The sequence below is a fragment of the Parasteatoda tepidariorum genome, chromosome 3 (assembly GCF_043381705.1).
Source record: "Parasteatoda tepidariorum isolate YZ-2023 chromosome 3, CAS_Ptep_4.0, whole genome shotgun sequence".
NCBI lineage: Eukaryota > Metazoa > Arthropoda > Arachnida > Araneae > Theridiidae > Parasteatoda > Parasteatoda tepidariorum.
This window is the reverse complement of record NC_092206.1, coordinates 73,961,424-73,983,325: the sequence shown is the minus strand read 5'-3', so window position 1 is coordinate 73,983,325 and position 21,902 is coordinate 73,961,424. Positions and strand designations below refer to the sequence as shown.

At 26.2% G+C, this 21,902-nt stretch overlaps 1 protein-coding gene across 1 annotated transcript; it reads left to right on the top strand.

The window, feature by feature from the left end:
- Positions 1-107: 107 nt before the first annotated feature.
- Positions 108-21,560, top strand: LOC107446000 (striatin interacting protein). Its single transcript, XM_016060532.3, has 16 exons — positions 108-464; positions 2,064-2,133; positions 2,766-2,840; positions 3,660-3,915; positions 6,374-6,540; positions 6,944-7,068; positions 7,620-7,808; positions 8,936-9,289; positions 10,069-10,140; positions 11,946-12,020; positions 13,042-13,139; positions 13,892-14,119; positions 16,244-16,310; positions 16,393-16,497; positions 18,740-18,944; positions 20,898-21,560. The coding sequence occupies exons 1-16, from the start codon at positions 462-464 to the stop codon at positions 21,167-21,169; spliced, it is 2,361 nt and encodes a 786-aa protein (XP_015916018.2). The 5' UTR covers positions 108-461; the 3' UTR covers positions 21,170-21,560.
- The last annotated feature ends 342 nt before the right edge of the window (positions 21,561-21,902 follow it).

Sequence of the window (21,902 nt, the reverse complement as noted above, 5' to 3'; positions counted from 1 at the left end):
GCCCCTCCCCCAGTGTGTTCCACAAAGCCACGCCCAGAAATTTAGAAAGCCGCCACGCCCTTCTGGTCGCTAAACTATAATAATTTTGTGAAGAGGGAAACAAAAACAAGTAGGCGGAAACGTTATTGAGCAGTTGCCCTCTGTTGGCGTAACTTCTAATTTGGCGAAAATAAATAAATAAGCCATAAGAAATATAGTAAATAGTAGTTTGTGTCAGGTTTTACGATGAATAAGATATAATTAAACATTTTATTTTATTTATTATTCAAATGATCAGTTAAAACATTTACAGAGACATTTTAAAAACTAATATTTTATGATGTGAAACATTCGATTGTCGTGTTCATTTTAACTAAACCATTAAACTAAAATTTATGAGAGAAGTGGTATAGAATTAATTTGCAATCCTGGCGGATAACGATAAATTTGTTACTTATCCGGGGGCTTATCAGCCCTCAAAGATGGTATATATGCTGATTTTTAATTTATATTTTAATTTCATAATTACAGTTTTAATTTAAAACAACATAAATTGAGAAGTCTTTTTATTTGGATGTTGATGTTTTGTTATAATTTCGCAGTGGTTCACCATGTAATACTTTCAAATGAATTTTTTATAATCAATTCCAGTTTTCTTTTATATTCTTTAAATGTTAAATTATAAATAACTGTGTTCTGCATGCTGCATTGAATGCAGCATTTTAGTAAAGTGATTGATGCTCTTTTTTAAGTAACTTTTAACTACCATACCAGAGTCAATTTATTGTTTCAAAATTTGCTTGATGAAAGATATCTTTTAAAAATATGAAATCTGATCTTGCAAGTTGCTATGAAACAAACTAGTCTCCATTTCAAAAATTGTTTCCAAGCTCTCATTCACATTTCAAAAAATTTCAATTTAATTTATGTTTAGACTTTTTATTAAAATCTAACCCTTATAAATCTGAATACCATTACTAGCATAATTTATTTCAATAATTTGTAAATTATTTAATTTTATTCTTACATTCATCATAAGATTACTGCTTCAAGTACACACTCTTCAGTCCTGGGGACTGAAATCAATCTTAAGAAAAATTGATAGACTAATAAATTCTATCGATTAAATTAAATTTTTTTTATCTTCATTAGAAATTAAAAATTTTTTGGTAATGAAAAAATAATATATCTTAATGAAAACATATGATATGATAATGATGTGAGGACTTTTATTTATCTTCTTTTTGTCAGCTTCACTAAATCTTATTCTTAAAGTCTTGACAAATGGGATTGATTGAACTTCATTTAACTTGTATAATTAAATTTGTACTATTGCTAAATCTAAATCTGCTTGAGTTTACTTCCTCCACCCTAACCTATTGTCATGCTAGCCAAAGTTAAATCAAGATTATCTTTTAAAAAAAGAAGGAAATTATAGTGCTAGAACAGGTGAAAAATAGAGATATGAATGGTTTCAAGTTTGTTTAGTAATAGTTGCAAAAAAATATACAAGGTTGACTGTTATTTTCGTTTTGTTTGCTAAAAAAACATAAAATAAAGAAAAAATAATCTAATGATTGATTTAATATGTAGGCTATTATCAAAGAAAGGTAAATTTTGGTGTCAGTGAGCTATAAATTTCTAAAAGTTTGGTGAACAATGCTAGACAGTATTATTTGGTCAAAAAATAAGTTCAGCCTTGAAATTTTTTTAGAGTGGCACCCCTGAGTACATCCTCACCATCCTCTTAATTTTTAAATTTATTAGTTAAAACTTTTGAAATTTTGCGATTAATTTTTCCAGAATTATGTAGTTTTTTTTATGGAGTTTAAACGCTTTATTATAAATTTTTTTATGCATAATTTNTCAAAAATCCCCGGGTTTTTTCAAACCCTGGTTTAAACGCTTTATTATTAACTTTTTTATGCATAATTTATAATCTGAATGTTTTTTTTTTTCAAAAAGGTTTTGAATATGTTAATCTTTTAGAAAGTAGATGAGATTTTCATTTTGCGATTATTGGCTGATATTTTTTATTTCATTTTTTAATGCTTGATTTTTTAATTGTATTCTTCTCATTTTAGAATTTATCTGAGTCCCCGGATTTAGATTTCAAGTACAGTGATACTGATGAACATGGGAATGAAATAGCTGGTATTTTAGTTTTATAATTTATTTTCTACATCTCTGCATCTACTATCTATTTTTAATTCTAGTTTATATATATATATACCCTTAATATTTTTCTGTCTGGAGAGAGATTACATCAACATTTTATATCCGTTTTTGTGAAATCAATATATTTTGTTTCTAAATAAGATAAATTCCTTTAGTAATTAACACTTTTAGTTTAAAAGTGTATTGATTTAATTTGCATTTTTATTTATTTACATTTACTTCAATTGAAATTTATGGTAGTGGATACATATAGGTATAATGTTTCATAAGTCCATTAACTCATTGATGCAACTTATATCGGTTAAGAAAATTTGCTTTTTGAGCATTTGTGTTTTGCAGGATTAACTCCTTTTTTTACTTTTTTTTATTTCAATTAAATAAATCAAATATGAAATTTTATTATTAGTTATCTATGTTCATTTAAATGTTTTAATGACAGCTTAGTTATATATTCAAAGCTGTTAATAAATTTCAAAATTAGTTTAATAAAATGCTTAGATTGCATTCTTTTTCTTTTCTTTTTTTGACCCATTTGAAATATTTGATCAATTTTGAAGGAACCTGTGCTATAAATTTTAAAAAGATTGTTCAATTCTATTTCATTTTAGAACTATACAGCTATACCGAGGAACCAGAATTTTGCTTGCAGAAAAAAGCATTTGAAGACTTGATGTCTGATTTTGGTAAAACAAAACTACCTTACTCTAATTGAATGCTTTAATTTCTTTTTGTATTTAAATTTTAATATTAAACATTGTATAGGGTTTAATATTATTTTTACAATCAAATTTAGATAGAATTGTAATAAAAGAAAGAACATTGTTTCATTTAAGATATCTTTTACTATCATATTTTTATTTTTTTTAGTTTATAATTTTTTTTAGTTATGATAAAAACTTTTTAATTTTTAACTAAAACATTAATTAATTCTTTGAATACGGAGTAAGAAATGTAAAACTTTTTCAATGTTAGTTGAATAAATCTTTTTTTCTTCACAGTATTCTGTAAGAATGGATAAAAAAAAAATTTTGTTCTCAAATTCAGCACACTCATAGCAGAGTTGAAGAAACATTAATTGTCAATTAGTAGGAAGATTCAAGGAGGGAATATTTTTATTTGACTGAGAACTTCAGATGAAATGCAGAAAATAGAAATAAGGCAACTTAATACTGTTCATGCAAAACACTCAGTTGACGAAACATAATATTATTTAATTTTATGTTTTTATTAAAATGTATAATTTTGTATTGATTTTAATTATTAGCTTAATATGATGGAAATTAATTTTTTTTTATAAATTAAGAAACAATTATGAATAATAAAGAAAGTTATCAAAACTAATCTCCATTAAATTTCCTTCCTTTGTCTCAAAAAGTAAAAAAAAATTGAGGACAAGTTTTTGTATTATCAATAAAGTTTATTGGTGTTAAGTTTAATTACAGTTTTATTTGTGTAAATTTTGTAGAACAGTTTGCACTAAGTTTTTATTTTTGTTGACTCAGGCTTACCAGTTCGATGGACAGATATGACTAATGATCAAATGGAAAAAGCAATATTGCATCTGCTTGATTATATAGAGATGTCACAGCGGACAACTCGTATGCAAGCAGCTAGAGCTGTTCTCTATTTGGTGCAGGGTGGTTTTGGTGAATGTCTTGTGATTGAAGGTCAATATTCAATGGCTAAAAAAAATGTAGTTCTGCTTTATAGATACGGTGTCTTCAACACATTCGTGCAACTACTCAATATGGAAATCGAGTATGTTTACTAACTTTTTCTAATTTTTCCAGTATATTTTTGAATTCTGAAAAATTAAAAAGAAAGAAATTTTAGGATTAAAGTTCTATTTTTATTTGTTTTAGCTGAAAAAAACAGTGTTTTTCTTATTGTATATGGCGTATTCAATACAGTTTTGCAGCTATACTTAATTAAGAAATATAACATGTCCTAACTTTTCTCTATAATTATGTCAGATCTTAATTATTAGTGAATTTTCTAAAGTACCATCTGTCAAGCAGAACCTCTTTTACTGGCAAAACCTCATTTGTGCATATAGTGTTACAGTTAGTATTTTTAAAAACTGATAATGTTAAGATATTTTTTTTTGAAAGTAATTTTAGAATAAAAGTTTTTTTTTTAGTAATTTAAAAAAACGAAATTTTGATTAATTTCAGGATAGAATTTTTTGGTACCTTTTTTCACAGATAGGACAATATTTAGTCCTATGATATTGTATTTGTTATCCCTTGATCTTACTTTCTTATATTTGCTTGATTAATGCATTATTGCTAAATGGATCCATCTATTTTAAATATAATCTGAAATGGTAAAACAACTTAATAGAACTACGATTTGTGGATTATTTGTAAGATTCAACTATGGATGGGTGATCTAATGTAAACAATAACAAGCGTCCTTAAACCGGAAGAAATTTAGAAATTTTCCGGTGTATCCCTCCGCTTATGTTATGACTACGAGGCGATGTGTGAACAAGCCTAATATTCTATGCAGTTTTGTTATTGTAATTTGGGTTCAAATCTAAACATAATTGTACCATTCATAAGAGCTTTCAGAAATGTATTGCTTCTCAGAGGTCGTAAGGCCAAAAAAAATTTTGGAAAGTAATATCTCATAGTGAATAATTCTTAAGGCTTGCCATGTTTTGTATTTTATCCCTTATTTGGCTACATTTGAATAAAATGTTGCCAAAAATATCTCTAAAAATATCTTTTTAAGTTAGCCTAATTAGAAAATATTCTAATGATTATATATTAATATGATAATGCTGAAGTTTAAGGGCTGAAAGAAAGAACTCGGTACATGTGAAATACTGCAAAAGATATGATGCAATAATATGATGGTGCGTTTTTTCAATCTGCGGCATAAAAATATATCGGAAGTAGTAACCCGGAAGTCTTAAAAGAGCAATTTTACCACTAGCGCCACCACCCTTAGCTTTACACGATCACCCATCCATACTCCGATTCACCTCAAGTTGGCACTGGAGAAAGGTAGGTAGACCAGATTGCAGCCGTTGTCATGGAAACTGGGTTACTCTTTAAGTTAGTTGGAGGCATGAGGTAGCAAAAAATTAGAAAAATGGCCAATATTGGCGTGAAAGAAAACAAATCGCCGATTTTTTTGAATGAATTTTTTTCCAAGAATCTTTCTAAAATTTTGTACAAAATACAGAAAAGAACAAGATTTTCTTATTATGATTTTTAAAAAACAGATTTTTCTAATTATAATTTTTAAAAAACAGATTTTTCTAATTATAATTTTTAAAAAACAGATTTTCTTATTAATATTTTTTTTTTAACTGAACGAAACTAATTTTAAATGAAACAAAATTATATTTAAAAAGATAATTTTTTAAAATTAAATCTAAGAAAAAAATACAGAGATGCTCATAATTATTTTATTATTTATTATACTTATTTTTGTATGCAACCTTTTTTTTTTTATAGATTTATCTAAATTTATCCCACATTGGTGTTCTGTGGGGGAAGGAAAAGTCAACATAGGCATATAAAATTAACAATTAATGCAAAAAATAACAATTAATAAATATAAAAAAACAAGCTAACAATAATTAACTAGCAAAAAAACCCCAAATTAATAGTTAACAACTAATAAAAAACAAGCGATGTGAGTGAAAAAAAGCAAAATAAGAGCTGACTGAACAGTGCAAAAACATAGACAACATGCCTATTTCTTGTTCTCGAAAATTAGTTCATAGCCAAACTAGAACACCTCCTTCTTCTTTGTACATTTACTTTCCTGAAAAGGTATTTATAAGTTAAATGCATTTAAACATGATAAAACTTCTAATACATGTTTCAAGATAAACTTCTCTTATTATATAGCATTAATTTATATTTGTATGCACATTTAAATTGTAATTAATTATAAAATAGCAAAGAACTGCTTTTTCTAAGGTGTATTATTACATCTCCTACTTTTCCCTGTAGTGCCAATTTGAGGTGAAACGAACTATAGTAATACTGTATTTATGACTGTATTTTTTTATTTTACAAACTGATTAAAAGTAATGGAGCATGATGGGAATTTAAAAGCATAAGAAATAGAAAAGTAATTTAAGTTGCATATCCTATATTCTTAAAATTCTTATAAACTAAATGCTTTAGTTTATTAGCATGAAATGGCTTTAATTTTTTGCATTTCATTATTAATTTTTCTTTTTTTATTCTTATAGAAACAGCAGCGCTGCTACTTCTGCTTTAAGGAAACCGGCTGTTTCTTTAGGTGATAGTATTGATCTGCGTATAATTTTGAATGTTTTGTATACTTTTGTGGAGGTAATGCGAGTTTTGAATGACGAAGACTATTTGAAGATTAGAGAGACTTTTGTTGAAGAACTAGGTACAATGTTTAAGTTATAAAGTAATAATCATGCATTGCAAAATTGTATAAATATTTTGCAATGCATGATTTTTGATACATTATCTACAGTAATTTCGATACATTAATATATATTTTTGATACATTATCTGCATTATTTGGTTATGTGTTGTTATTATTAAATATAACTTACGTTACTAAAACATAGCTATTTTCCCTAAATATTTTGGCATATATGAAAATGAAGTATAATTAAGCATTAAGAGACTGTAAGATCACAATATTTGTTTTAAAGTTATTGATTATGATTATATAATTATATTATGTGTTTAAGCAATCTTAATTTTTTTAAATTTAATTATTACATTATAATGAATTATAAATAATATTTTTAAACCATGTTGTAAATATATTTAATTATTAGCATCACCTCTGAGTGGAGAACTTCTTGCTCATACACTTTTCCAAATGGTTACAAGGTTTTGTTCTGGGAATGCTCCACATTTTCCAATTAAGAAGATTTTACTGCTTTTATGGAAAACAATATTGGTATTACTTATTTTTTTAATAGTCGAATTAATAGTTTATAATTGCAAACATGTGTATTCATTTATTGTGTAACGTTAAATGTAATGCTATACAATCTATACATATATTGGAATTAAACAAAACTAACTAACAGTTGTAATAAAGTTAAAAATTTATACTTATTGTTCTGCTGACTATTTCCTGTTTGCTAGATAAATCATACATTTATAGTTTACCAAGCTTTAAATGTTAGTAGGTAAATTAATAAAAAAAAAATGTAATTTACAATTTTTATCAATTAATATGGTCACTGTTGATTGTTTTTGAAGTACTTTGTATCAAAGTATTAAAATAATCAATCTTTTATTTATATAAAAACTTACAAAAACCAAATAATGAATATTTTATGATACATATTCATAAATATATAGGAAAAAAGTTTAAAATCAGCAAGGAAATCAGTTTAAACTTGAAAATGTTGTATAATTTTTAAAAAAATATTTTTGTAAAAAATGATTGTTTGCCCTGTTTTATAAAGAATGTTATTAAAAAAAGTATATTGAATATTTTAGGTGTCTTTAGGTGGGTATGAAGTTTTAATAGAGACTAAAAACACCAATCGTCAGAAAGCAAACCTGGATCCGGTACCTGATGATACCATTCAAGTGACTAGGACAATGAGAGCTGCTTCTCCACCGGCATCAGCAGCAGATCTGATAGAAGCTCAGCAGCAAAGAAAAAACACCAGACCATTCAAGAGAGTAAGTTTAGAGAATTTTTCTGGAAACTGATGGATGAGAGACATAGATTAATTGTTATTATCGAAAGTTAAAAAACACCCACCTTTTCAATACTTAGGTTAAGTTGAGGTTTCCTTGAAAGTTTATAAAAGGAAGTGAAATCTTTGTTAAAACATCTTGAAAAGGTTCTCCTACTAATGTCAATATCCTTTTCAATAGAGTATGTTAAATCTTTTTGAAGAAGTTTGTTAGACATCATACCACCATTCTTCAAATAACATGTGTACTCATTTTTCACGGACAAACAGTGCTCTTATTGACAGTTTTTCTCTTCCAAAAATGTTAAATTTCCTGACAGCTTGATGAACAGATGTCTTGATCATATCTATTTTTTTACGCATTTTATATTCAGTTAAACTATCAGAATGCATGGCCATTATCTGTAAGTGCCACTAAGAGAATGCTGTCAAAGGCTAGGCTCATTACAATGTTAACCAATTGATACACAAACGTGAACAAGTGCAAACCGGTTTCAGCGGTGTAAAAACAATAAAGCTGTATAGTATCACCTGATAATTAAGATTTTAATAGAATCTTATAGTGTGTCTGATAATTTGGTCAGAGACTGTATGTGTGTTAATTAATATCATTAATTAATTATCATTAATTAATAAACATTAAATGAAAATGATTTATTATTAATTAATTATCTTACATTTTTAGAAATCATTTCAGGTTTGAGGGGGCAAACCAATCAGTGTATTTCGTTTTTCTTTGTTATCAAGTGAACATTAAATACCAAATTTTAAATTTAATTTATGAACTTGTTAATAAAATTATTTAACTGTATGTATGCTAATTAATATCATTAATTAATTATCATTAATTAATTATCAATAAATGAAAATTATTATTAATTAATTAGCTTACATTTTTAGAAATCATTTCAGGATTGAGGAGGCAAACCAATCAGCGTGTTTCGATAACAAAGCAACATTTGATAGCAAAGAAAAATCTTTGTTATCAAATGAACATTAAAACCAAATTTTAAATTTAATTTTTGAACTCGTTAATAAAATTATTTAACGTAAGTTTTCAATATATATACTGAATATTTATATTCTAAGCTCATATGTATTTGTTTTTAGCAAAGTTTAATTAAACAGAGCAGCATGGATGACTCAATGGCCTATCAAGATTTGGATTCTGATAATAATTCAGATGACATTATGAGATACATTGAAGAACAGGAAGGGGTTGAAGATGAGTATAGACCACCCACTCCACGTCCATCAACACCTCTGCCCACTGCCCTCGGTGATCAAGAGGCTGAACTACAAAATAAAGGTCTTCCTTGGGTTCCAAAAGTGCGTCCAAAAGATATTGATGCTTTCCTGGATCACACCCGTATGAAATTTATCGGATATTCGCTAAATAATGATCAGACAAGTTTAGCAGGATTGCCACTGCCTATACATGAAGGTCTAAAAGTTCTAAAACAGGTAAAGTTCTGAAATAAATCTATCTAGTAAGAGGAAAACTATAGTTATTTAATACAAGAAATTTCAGTGTATTTCATTTGTAGTGTTTTTAAGTTTTGAATATTTTCATTTATGAGTTATAATTGTTCAAATGCTGTTTATAACAAAAGCTGATTTTTGATGTATGAAGATTTGAAACTGTCAACTGTTTTAGTTTATTTGAATAAAACAAAAATGGATGATAGTAATTCTTTTGCTTATTTTATGTCAAAAGTTGCAAATAAAAATTTCTAAAATTTTATTTCATTTTTATTTTTATACATTAAAGGAAAAACTATAGGATTTTTTTTATTGAAAATTTCTGAAATTGTATTATTAATGCTTTTTAAACATCTTTTTTTTAAAAATTATTCTATCTTTTACATTTTTTTCAATTCTGTCCTATGGATATGAAGGGGGTCATCCATTTTAATACATTATAAAATATTACACATTATCAAATTATAAACACTAACAATTATAGAAGTTTGTTTAGTACTTATTATTAAATTTAACCAACATGTTCAACCAACCAACTGCCGGTTTAGCAAATGGGCAAAATTGGGAGGATGTTTCTTCCCTTTTACCCTATCTAATAATATGGAAAAAGCTATGCTGTGAAGAAGACAGCAGATTAAAATACAACTTTTTACGTGCAGAACTGTCAGTGGGTTAAAGGATTTGGATTATTATTAATTACATTTTGAGTTTGATATAGTTTTGTTGTGTGCACAATTAACTATTTTCTTTATTTTTAATAGCATGTGTATATTTCATTATCTGATGTCCAAATTAAACAAGAAGAAGAAAATGCTAAATTGCCATTATCTAGGGTAATTGATAATTATTTCTTTTTTGTGTGTAAATTGTTGTTAATTATATTTTGTAATATATCATATTCAATACAGAATTTTTTCTGGTTTGTTTGTGATGTATTAAATAGTATTGAGAGTTTAAAATATAGCTTTTACAGATTAAAGTACTGTACTTAAAAATTTCATTCTATACTTCATGTATAAGTCTACGCAATGTTAAGCTTCTCAACTTAAAAGATACACTTTTAATCATACTTACATCTCTCATAGTGTTCTATTTTTTACTGCTGTAATTATTTCTTAAAAATATAAAATTTTTGGTTTGTAATGTTCTTAAAAAGTTATGTTTTCTGGAGGAAATGGAATAAATTAGATAACTTTTTCTAGGTATTTTTAAAAAAAAAACTTGTTTCATGTTTAAAATGTATTTGTCATTTTTGATCTTAACGTCTTAGGTATTTAAATGATTATTTCATAAAAAATTATAATATTTACAAATTCTTAAAACATTTGTTAAGTTGGATAATAGGTAACACTGATTTCACTAAATTATAGATTAAATAGTTCATAATTAAGACAGTTTTTTTCTTTTTTACTAGATTGTTGTTATTATTTATATTAGTGACTTTTAATGTAAGAATCAAGCAAGCATTTTTTTTTTAGCAAAATGAAAGAGTACGATCAATTAGTTTTATACAGAGAACATTCAGAAACTTTTGAAACATTGATTCTGTTCAAATTTTATCATAAGTGTTTGATGCCAAACTGAAACATAAAAAAAGAAAAAAAATCTTATGCATGACATTAAATGCTGTTACAGTGAAACTTATTGATAGTTTGCTGTAAAGTTTGGAAATAAACAATACACCTTTTTTGTTTAATAAATTTGAAGTTTGTGTCTTTATTTTAAGATAAATATATTTACAAATTAATAAATTGAATTCTTTATATTTTATAATGATTTTTTTATGTGAAATTAAAATATACCAACTAACTTAAATTTGGAGTTTTTAGATAAAATTGTGCTGAAGTAAAGACAATTGACATGTATTAAAAACTTGCACAATTGATTATGCGTTTTTTTGTTGTTATTATTTACTATAACAGATTTTTTTAAAATTTTTGTTTAATAGGAAAAATTGTTTATAAATTAAAAAAAAATTGCTTTATTTCTTCTACTTTATTTTATTATTTTTCTTACTGCTCTTTTTGTCAATATGTTAAATTCGTTTTTATTTTTCATTTGTAACCTTTGTTTTCTTCAGAATCCATAGTTATTTCTACCTAACAAGTGGTACTATTTTGATTCTATATGAGTGCCGTAATAATCACACAGCTTTTAATTAATACATGGTAAAATAATTAGCTAAAAAATTTACACTTATTGTCTGTGTTTATTTTGTCATGCTACTTGCTATGAAAAGGAATTAATTCATTAAAATTAGTTTGCATTGCTTTTCAAGCCACCAAAGCACCTTGTAATTCTGACTTGTAAAAAGTCATTCACTGTGTATTTCAGTGATATGTGTATGTGTTTTTTTTTCTGCACAAAAAATACTCTAAGAATCAACTAAAACATATTCATGATACACCTTTTTAAAACATAGAGTTTTTGTTTAAAAATATTTTTTTTTTATTTGCCATCTTTTTCATACGTTTTTAAAATAATTTGGTCACGGGTATATTTTAATCAACATATATAAACTTTAAAAAAAAAAATAGTACTTGTTTTAACTATGAATTTGTATTACTTGTTCTCTATTAATTTTTAATTATGTTTTCTGTTATTTGTGGTAATAATTGTAGTTCTTATTCTGTTTTAGAAAGACATAATCATTCCAGAAACCAGAGTAGAAGTTTTATACCGTTCTATCCTACCAAGCTTACCCCAATTCATGGTAAAAATTTTATTGATTTGTTGTTTACCAGTTTAAATGTTTTTAACAAATTATAAAACTATTTTATATGTGTACAATATTTGTTTAAATACTTGTAAATGTAATGTTAAAAAGAGTATTTCTAAAGGGTACATTTTATTAAGAAAAAGATAATTATCCATATCTCCTTGCTAATTCATTCAAGGTGGATTTCTTAATATTGTGCCCAAGTTCTTGCAGCTATAAAGAGTCATCAATCGAACACATATGGTCAGTAAGATGGAGGAGTAGGGAGTTTATATGTTAAATTATAAATACTTTAACAGGTGGCATTTTTTTTAAAAACTGTCATCTGTAAATATGTGTAGGGATATAGCGAGGATTTCTTTAAATTATGCAAATTTAGGTTTTTTTGTATTTATAAAGTGTTTGTATAAAACATAAATAAACTATTAGTAATTTAACCTATTCAGCGTTGTGCTCACTTTTGGAAAATGATTCCTTGTCGAAAGAAGTGCCTTTGGTCAAGTTTATGCATAGCAAGAATCACCAGTCGTTTCGTTTTTGCACTAGATTACTGTTACTGTACTAGATACTCTGTTTATAATCATGTATCAGTTGAAAATAATAATGAACTCTTCATAAAGACAAAAAGAAATATCTCTTTTCTAGATAAACCTATTGTGATTAACTCTTTATATAATTTTTTATTTGAACTAGTCTTTTTGTTTCTTTTGCTTTATAATGTGATTAATAATGTTTCAAAATTTAAGATGATTATTAAGAAATAATAATTAAATATAATTTAGGACTTAAAATGAATAGATTTTAAATGAAGGAATATTTTCTTTAGTAATAGGCATATAGTTTTTTTTTCTTGAATCATTGTGAATTTTATCAAAAAAGTCTTAAATAATAATCATTACAAACTAGTTTTGTTTCTGCAAGGAATCTTATGTAAAATTTATGGTAAGAAAAATTAATGATGATTAAGATTTAATTGAAAATGATCATTTTCTTATATGTTTTATTTTATTTTTAGATAGCTCTTTTAAAAATACTGCTTGCAGCTGCTCCTACTTCAAAAGCCAAAACGGAATCTATCAATATAATGGCTGATGTTTTGCCGGAAGAAATGCCGTAAGTTTTTTTTTGTTTTAACTTTTTAAAAATAAAATACAGTGTGATTGAATTGTCTGCTTTTTTTATTCTTAACTTGAGTCTTTAAAGTTTTGAATTAAATTAGTTATTAGAAATTAACTTAACTCAAGTTTGTAATTTTGATCACCAAAATGGGTAATTGCGCATCAAAAAATGAAATAGCTATGCTCAAAATATTGCTCAACAATGAAAATGTATTGTTTTTTGGAATATTGCTCAATTTTAATATTGTTGAACAATCGGCTCCCACTGCTTTCCTTATTTTAGCTACAATTTATAGCACAATTAATGTGAAATCAAAATCTTGTGGATATTTGGAGACATTCTTTATGTCTTTCAGTAGTGCTTAATGTTTTTAGGGTGTTATATGAATTTTAAAGTTTTTATTTGACATTTTAAAAATGTATACATGTTGTATGAGTTATTTTTTATGTAAACAATACACACTTATAATGTAAAAAATACATTAATATAATTATGTATAATTATGTTGCCTCATACTTATAATTATGTTGCCTGTGCCTTTCATTTGTATAAATTTTGAACTATTTTTGAAATAAACTTCTTATATGTTCTTAACAAAATCTTCTACTTCATATGAGAAGATTTTGTATTTATTTCTAGTTAATATCTAAAGTCTAGATTTCTCTTCACATATTAAGTGTTGATTTTTTTGTTACTATTTTTTAAAAACTGTAAATATATTGTAAACACGTTTATGTATTTTCTAGAATGACAGTCATCCAGTCACTAAAGTTAGGAATTGATGTGAATAGACATAAAGAAATAATTGTAAAAGCAATATCAGCCATCATTCTCTTGCTTTTGAAACATCTAAAAATAAATCATGTTTATCAGTTTGAATACATGAGCCAACAACTTATGTTTGCCAACTGCATCCCTCTTGTCTTAAAGTTTTTCAACCAAAATATCATGTCTTATGTTGGAGCAAAAAATACGTAAGTTTTCCCAATGCTGTCTTATAATTTTAGTTTACTTTTTATAATCTCTAGTCTCTTTTTTTATAATATTTTTTATATAAAATATATTTTGTTTTATATAGATTTTTATTACCTAAAAAATCTGAAATAATAGAAATTTTCTGAAATAAATATTAAAAATATTATATAATCAAGTATTTTGAAGTCAGGGGTTAAACATATAGGTACATGAAGGAAAAGAGCGTAAAAATGTCATAATGTTTTCATACAATTGTACGTTAAACGATACAAATTTTTTTAAAAAAAAGTTATAATGCAAAGCACTTGTAATTTTAAATGTATTGAAAAAGATTTTGAATTTATTAAAGTTATTCTTTAACACGAATATTCTGTAGACATATTTGTTTTGTGTTAGTTAAAAGTTTATAGATTTTTTTTTCTTTCATTCATTTTTTTAAAAGTTTTTTAAAAGGAAATGTGATATTCATTTATCAATTCTATAAACTTGTTTTACATGGTGTGAAATTTATACAATGAAGATACTGTGTTAGGCACAAAATTTTTGTGTAAATTTTGCCTAGTATCAAATGTCAAAACAGTTAAAGGGTTAAAATAAGGGGTTCCTGTATAAAAAGTACACAAGAGTGATAGGATTAGAAACATATTAGTGAAGGTATCACTGTTGTTCAGGATTATAAGGAAAGGTAAGGATATAGACAATACACTTCTGTGGAACTGGTTAACTAGTTCATATGAAAGCATTTAATAAGAAATGAAAGTGGATGTGTTCAAAATAGAACTCCACGAAAAAGTATGATTATTAGTTCCAGAAGGTGATGACACCAAACTTTTACTTATTTCAAAGAAAGTGTTGCACAGATATCACAAGTATATATATATATATATAAACTGCTGTTTGTAGAAAATGCAACACCATGAAAGAATCATCAGAATCAAATGAAATTTAATGCAGAAACGACTTGTACTGATACAAATAAATGATGAAATTTTCAAAACAAAAGAAACAAATTANTTGATTCTGATGATTCCTTCATGGTGTTGCATTTTCTACAAACAGCAGTTTATATATATATATATATATATATATATACTTTTCAATGACATCTAATCATTTCATCAAAAGCGGGAGTGAATTCATGTTACATCATGGCATATGCTTGGCCTGAGTCTCGGCAGATCTGATATTTATGCAAACACTTCACAAAAACTTTAACACCATTTTTTCACAGTTCGCATTGCGCTAACTTTATGTCATTAAAAATTGTATTATTGGACATAGTTCTGTTTTGGATGCTTTACATTTACTTTAAATGCTCTCAGCCTGAAGTGATGTCAGCATGTGTATCCATCTTTATTGGCTGTTGAAATGCTGCATTTGTTTATGTTAGCTACTGTACTTTCCATTCTATTCAGAGTAAGCCTAGCCTCTAAAATATGAATTCTCTTAAATGGCACATTCTATATTTTTCCCCAAAGAAAGATATGGCTTATTTTTTACTTAACACAAAGACAGGCACAAAGCCATGTAGAACATAAACAAACTAATTATACAACTAAATTATCAGATACACAAAACAAGAATAATCACAGTTACGATAAGATACACAAACAAATGATAAATCTAGATTAAATAAAATACGTAGACAGGAAAGAATTATATTTCAATAAATTCGATGTGCAATATGGCATTGTATTTAATTAACTTGACTTTAATTTATATTCTAATTTATGTGGAGAAACTTACCTCAACCTAAGTCGTATGATGAATATTAACACTTCATCTCATTTATAAACAACCAGCTGATGCTAAAGTAATAGGTCAGGTGTCTGTGTATCAGTGATCTACTTGAATTAAAAGTACCCAATTGGATATTCCGTATTATAAATTAAAGTAATTGGTTAATTTGATAAAATGTTTTGCAAATGATAACTCTTTAGAATGATTGTTAAAATAAAAATGATTTATTTCATGACAAATTTTATAAAACTTCAAGATTTTTTTCCATCTAAACTGTTTTGGATTACATGTTTATTTACATGTCATTTACATGACAAGGTAAAATACATGTGACATTTGTATAGTTTATTTTAATATTTATAAGCATATATATTTTCTTGCAGCATAACAGTTATAGATTTTCCAGCCTGTGTGATTGGTGAACAACCAGAATTAAGTGAAGAAACTTTAGTATGTTTATAAATGTTTGATATTTTAGTAATTGTGTAATATTTGTTAACTTTATTTAAACTATTATTGTTTTTTTCCTTAGGAAATGGGAGACCAATTACCGTATTGTTGGCGAAATTTATTCTCCTGTATAAATTTATTACGCCTTTTAAATAAACTCACTAAGTGGAAACATTCTCGCATAATGGTAAGTAGAGAATTAAATATATTTGTAGATACTGTTTAATATTTTTCCTAAATATATCTGTGTTATAAAAAAAACAGCTTCTTATTGGTTGACATTTAATTCTTCAGTACTTTAATGCCTTTTTAATACATTTTTATATTAATGCATTTTTAATAATATATGTAAAGAAATACATTAATATCTTTTAGTTTTGTTTCTTACCTAAAATGTAATGAGATGCATGGTAGTTAATTTTACATTGTTAAAAACGATTCAGCTTAATTTAAATACTAAAGTTAATTTAAAAAGTTTATTTTTCACTCAAATAAGTTAATGTTTTACCATAAATTTTTTACAAGTAAAGCATTTTTAAGTTTTAAATAGGCATACATATACTTGAATACTTTTCGTATATATTTACAGACTTACTTTTGTACATGTTTACCTTTGTCATGTACATGTTTATATTGTTTAATTTTTTCTTATTTTCTTTTACTTTCTTGCCTTTCCTAAATGTTTATGCATTTCATTTGATATAGTCAAATTGATTACATTGCAAGTGTTTTCTGATATTACATCTTTTTTAACGTGAGAATTTATTTTATTTTTTTTGTCAAATGAATTTATTTTTTGAAAACAAGTATATTTCTTATCTATTTTTGTTTAATTAAGACATTTACCAGTAAAAATCTTGAAGTTATACATGCATATTTTTTTTACAGGATTGTATGTATTTTTGAAAGATTGTTTTCAAAACATATACTTCCTGAAAGTTATTGTAAGATTTATATGATGTAATTAAATTGATTACCTTTGTATCATTTTCTACTGAGACTGTTGTACATAACTGAGTTACTAAATAATCTATCAGAATAATTTTAAATTACATCTTTTCTAATTTGAAATGTATACATAAAATTTATTGCCACTCTCTATTTTTTCTGTTATTTTTTGCTTTACCATACATTTTTAATTTTTTAATAATCTTTCTTGTTATACAGTGAAATCAATCCCCAGGAAAGACTACCTCGCAACCACTTTTGGGAGGCAAAGAATTTTTTCCATAGACTTTGTGTTGAAGAAAACCCTTAGGAGGGACAATTAAAACCTCTCCTAGAGATTGGGAAAAGTTTTGCACCAAATGTGGAAAAGATCAAATAAGGAAAAGGAAAAAATTACCAAAACAAAAAATATTAACAAAAAAACATATAAGTAGATTCAAATGTATTCAAAATATTGTGAGTGACTCTTTTTTAGAGAGCTCTTTTTAACCATCTCTGAAAGAGATTGGCAACCTCATGTTGAGTATAAGAGAATTAAGTAGAGTGCACTAAAACCGATACTATCAATGAAATTTTTTTTAAAGTTAAATTTAAAAAAAGAGACTAAACATTTCAAGTAAACAAACTTCTTCTCACTTTTTCTAGCTAATTTTTTTGATATAAAATTGAATGCAAACTTAAACAAAAAACATATTTGTTTATTTATTTAAAATAGTTCTATCATACATAATTGGCATATTTATTTTTACTCATAATTAGGGGTCATTTTTTTTGACGCTAAGTTTTATTCATCGGTTTTGAACCGGCTTTCATGATGCCAACACAAATGGCACTTCTGCACTAAAATTAAAATCGTTTGCAAAATCATGTACCTTCGATAGCATTTTGAAATCAATGGAGGTAACTCCTAAGAACAACCAACGTCCATTAATGACCATTTTAATGTGGAGCACAGAGTAGTCGCTCCGGAGAGGTTTCCCTGTAAAATACAATTTTTGTATCACCCATAGTCCTTTGTATCATCATTAAAGACCTCAGATAGAAAATGTGCAATTTATATCTACAATTTTTATCAGCTATGTAAAGTTTCAAAAATTAAAAAAAAAAGTTTTTCAATTCTATTAAGTACCTTTGTGTCTAATACAATGCAATTAATTTATAAGCTTGTAAAAGAAATAGTTATTTTTAAAATGACTATTATTTAGAAAAAAAGCCAACTTTTTCTGCTTCTTATAATAGGTACAAATTTTTGAGGGAAAGAATAGTACTGATTTGTGAAACTTTGATCTATTAATATGTGCTGCAAATTTTCGCACACTAAATTTCTCAAGGTACTTAAAAACAAAGGAAATTCTTTTTCTGTAATGATAACAGAGTAGTGAGCCCAATTTTTTTCTTCAAAAATACATAATATAGTTTTCGTTTATAATTATTATAATATTCTTTTTTGCACATCTATTTATTTTTCTCCCTTTTAACAGATGCTTGTTGTTTTTAAATCTGCTCCCATCCTCAAACGAGCTCTGAAAGTGAAGCACGCTATGATGCAGCTCTATGTCTTAAAGCTACTGAAAATGCAGACAAAATATCTAGGAAGACAATGGCGAAAGAGCAATATGAAAACTATTTCTGCAATTTATCAAAAAGTTCGCCACAGATTAAATGATGATTGGGCTTATGGAAATGGTAATTAAATTATTAAATGTCTTTAGAAAATACATAGTACTTAAATTCACTTTAAATTTCCAAAATAGTTATGATGTTAATTTTTTTTCATATATTCCTAAATATATGTTGAACTAAAAATGTTAATGGCATTAATTTGGCTTTCCTACTTGCTTCTACTGTCTTGAGTTATTTACTAAAAATTAGATTAACTAGAGTATGTTTAATGCATTGCTTAAAAAGAAAGAAAAGCTACTTTTCCATTTTGCCGACGCAAGTAATTTCGGCTATTTTATCTCTTTATTTATTTATTTACTTTTTTTTAAAAAAAGAAATCACTTAAAAAATCACAAGCAAACAAATAAAAAAAAGACAACAAAAAAAACAATTGAATTTACTTAACTTGAATGCGACTTAATCCCCTGCGAAATGAAAAAGTTCAAAAAAAAAAACTTAAGTTCATATGTGGTGATAAAATATCACTATGAAAAAGTATATTGCTTGAAACTTAGTTTTTTTCCTTGCTAAAAAGAAGAATAACGTAACTCTTATGGCACCTAAATGTTTGAAGAATTAAATTTTAAGAAAAAAAACCCTTTCAAAATGCTATATTTTTTTATTGCTTATGTATATAGATAAACCTTTAAGATTTGGATATGTCTTTGAAGTGAGGGGAAATAATGAACTACTAAAGTAATGAATTATTTCATTATTTCGTTGAAGTAATTTATTTATATTCATATTAACCAATTTTAGATCAAATAAAAATATACAAGGTGATAAGAAATAATGAGGACATACATAATGCATTATAATTTTCATGCTTATTGAAATATCCCAACTAAAGTTTTAAATAAACATGAAAACATAAACATGTAAACTGTTAACATATTTAAGTTTCCAAAGTGATCATATCCAGTTTTAATGCAGAGATATAAACATGCACCACTTGTCAGTCAGTGTTGCAGAACAATATCCCATTGAATTTTTTTTCCGAAGAACTTTTTTGGTCAAAAAAGAATATCTTAAAATGAGTTTGAGTTAAAAGTATTTTGTTTTAAATTTTGTCCTACTCATTTCTTGTGATCCTGTATTCATAATTTAAAGGATTTGAATGTGAGTATCAGAGGTATAACATAACATATTTCCATCCAAGAAAAATATGTTTGTCCAGTATGACCGTAACTTAATATAATTGTAAAGAGTTGATAAATGGTATAATGTTAGATATGTGTGCCTGTCATATCATTTAAAAGCTTTAATAAAACTAATCTTTTATTTATTATAATATTTTAATATGTTAATAATATATAAATTAATAATGCTAGTAATTTTTCTTTTATTTAAGATTAAAATTGAAAGTTCTTTTGTAAATTAACTTAAAGCACAGTGTTGTTTTTTAAAAAAATTATAAGATGATCCCAAGAAACCATTAATAACTAACTCATGAATAATAATAAACCTCTGTAAATCATTGATAGTTCAAGGTTTTTTCCTCCTTTTTATTAGTTATTACTTTTTGGATGGGTATTTTGTATAAAAATATTTTAACTATGTAGTTTAAGTGTAAGCTATTAATTATCTCCAACAAAATAAATAAATAAAACAAAAACACTAGGATATATTCTAGACTCAGTAATATTTATGCCTGTCTTTTGTATCTTTTCCTATATTTATGCTTTATTTTGTATCTTTTCCTATATACATGCCTGTATTTTGCATCTTTTCCTGTACGTTGCATCTTTTTCTATATTTATGCCTGTATTTTGTATCCTTTCCTATATTTATGCCTGCATTTTGTATCTTTTTATATCTTCTCCAAAAAAACACTAGGTATAAAAGGTTAAGTATTTTTAAAACATATTTCTTTTTGTCTATATTAAACAATTTTATAAGTCTACAGTGTAAAATCCAATCCTTGTTTGGGAAATGTTAATAGTCATCAATATATATTTTATGTACTTCTTTCAACAGATCTTGATGCAAGACCATGGGACTTCCAAGCTGAAGAATTTGCTCTTCAAGCGAGCATCAATCGTTTTCATAACAGGCGTTACGATCGATCTGGATCTTTAATAGCTCTCGATCCTGATTACCAACCAGTGGACAACAACGTTTTAAGTGTGTTAGGTAGGGAGATCGAACTCACTGATGAATTTAAATACCACTACGAGAGCTGGCTGAAAAGGGAAGTTTTTCAGCTTTCCACTGACTGGGATCAACTTTTAACTGTTCAGTATATGTGATGTTTTAGCTATAAATTATTATATTAGGTTTTGCTGCTACTGTACCTTTGAATAAAGTATTATTTACTGCTACTGATAGTTTACATTAAAGCCTTTTTTTTATACAAAATATCATTTGATGAGACAGGCTGTAAACTGATATATTTTCATTTGTAACTTTTTACCATCTCATCTCACATGATCGCTTTGCTAAGGATACTCAAACTATAGTTTGGTAACCTTCCTTATCATTTGGATGCTTTGTATTTTATGAACTGAAAAAGAATTAAAATTTTTTTTTAAAAATAATGCCAGTGAATTGCCTTTATTCTTAGGTATAGTACCCGCAAATAAAAGTCTTGTTTTAAATTATTAATTGTTTGTTTTTCAATAAATGTTTTTGCACCTCTTATGTCTGCTTTATTTTTCTACAAAAATCTGATTGTTTATTTCATTTTTGTTAGAAGTTCCTTATGAAGAAACACTCTTCCATCAAACTTTTATAACATCAGGAAGTAGTTTTTTAACTGATTTTCTTTTTGTTACAGGATTTTTTCCTGTATTTAATAATTAACAGTAGTAATGCTGTAGTCCATTATGCTTTTACTACTATAAGAAAGTTAAGACTCTTGAGGGCAAAATAATGATGCCAATATTTTTATTGTTTAAACAAGTAGACAAAACAGAGCCGTGGGTAGAGTGCTAGCCTCCCAATAAGGTGACCTGGGTTTGAATCCCAGTGATGGTTGGTTAA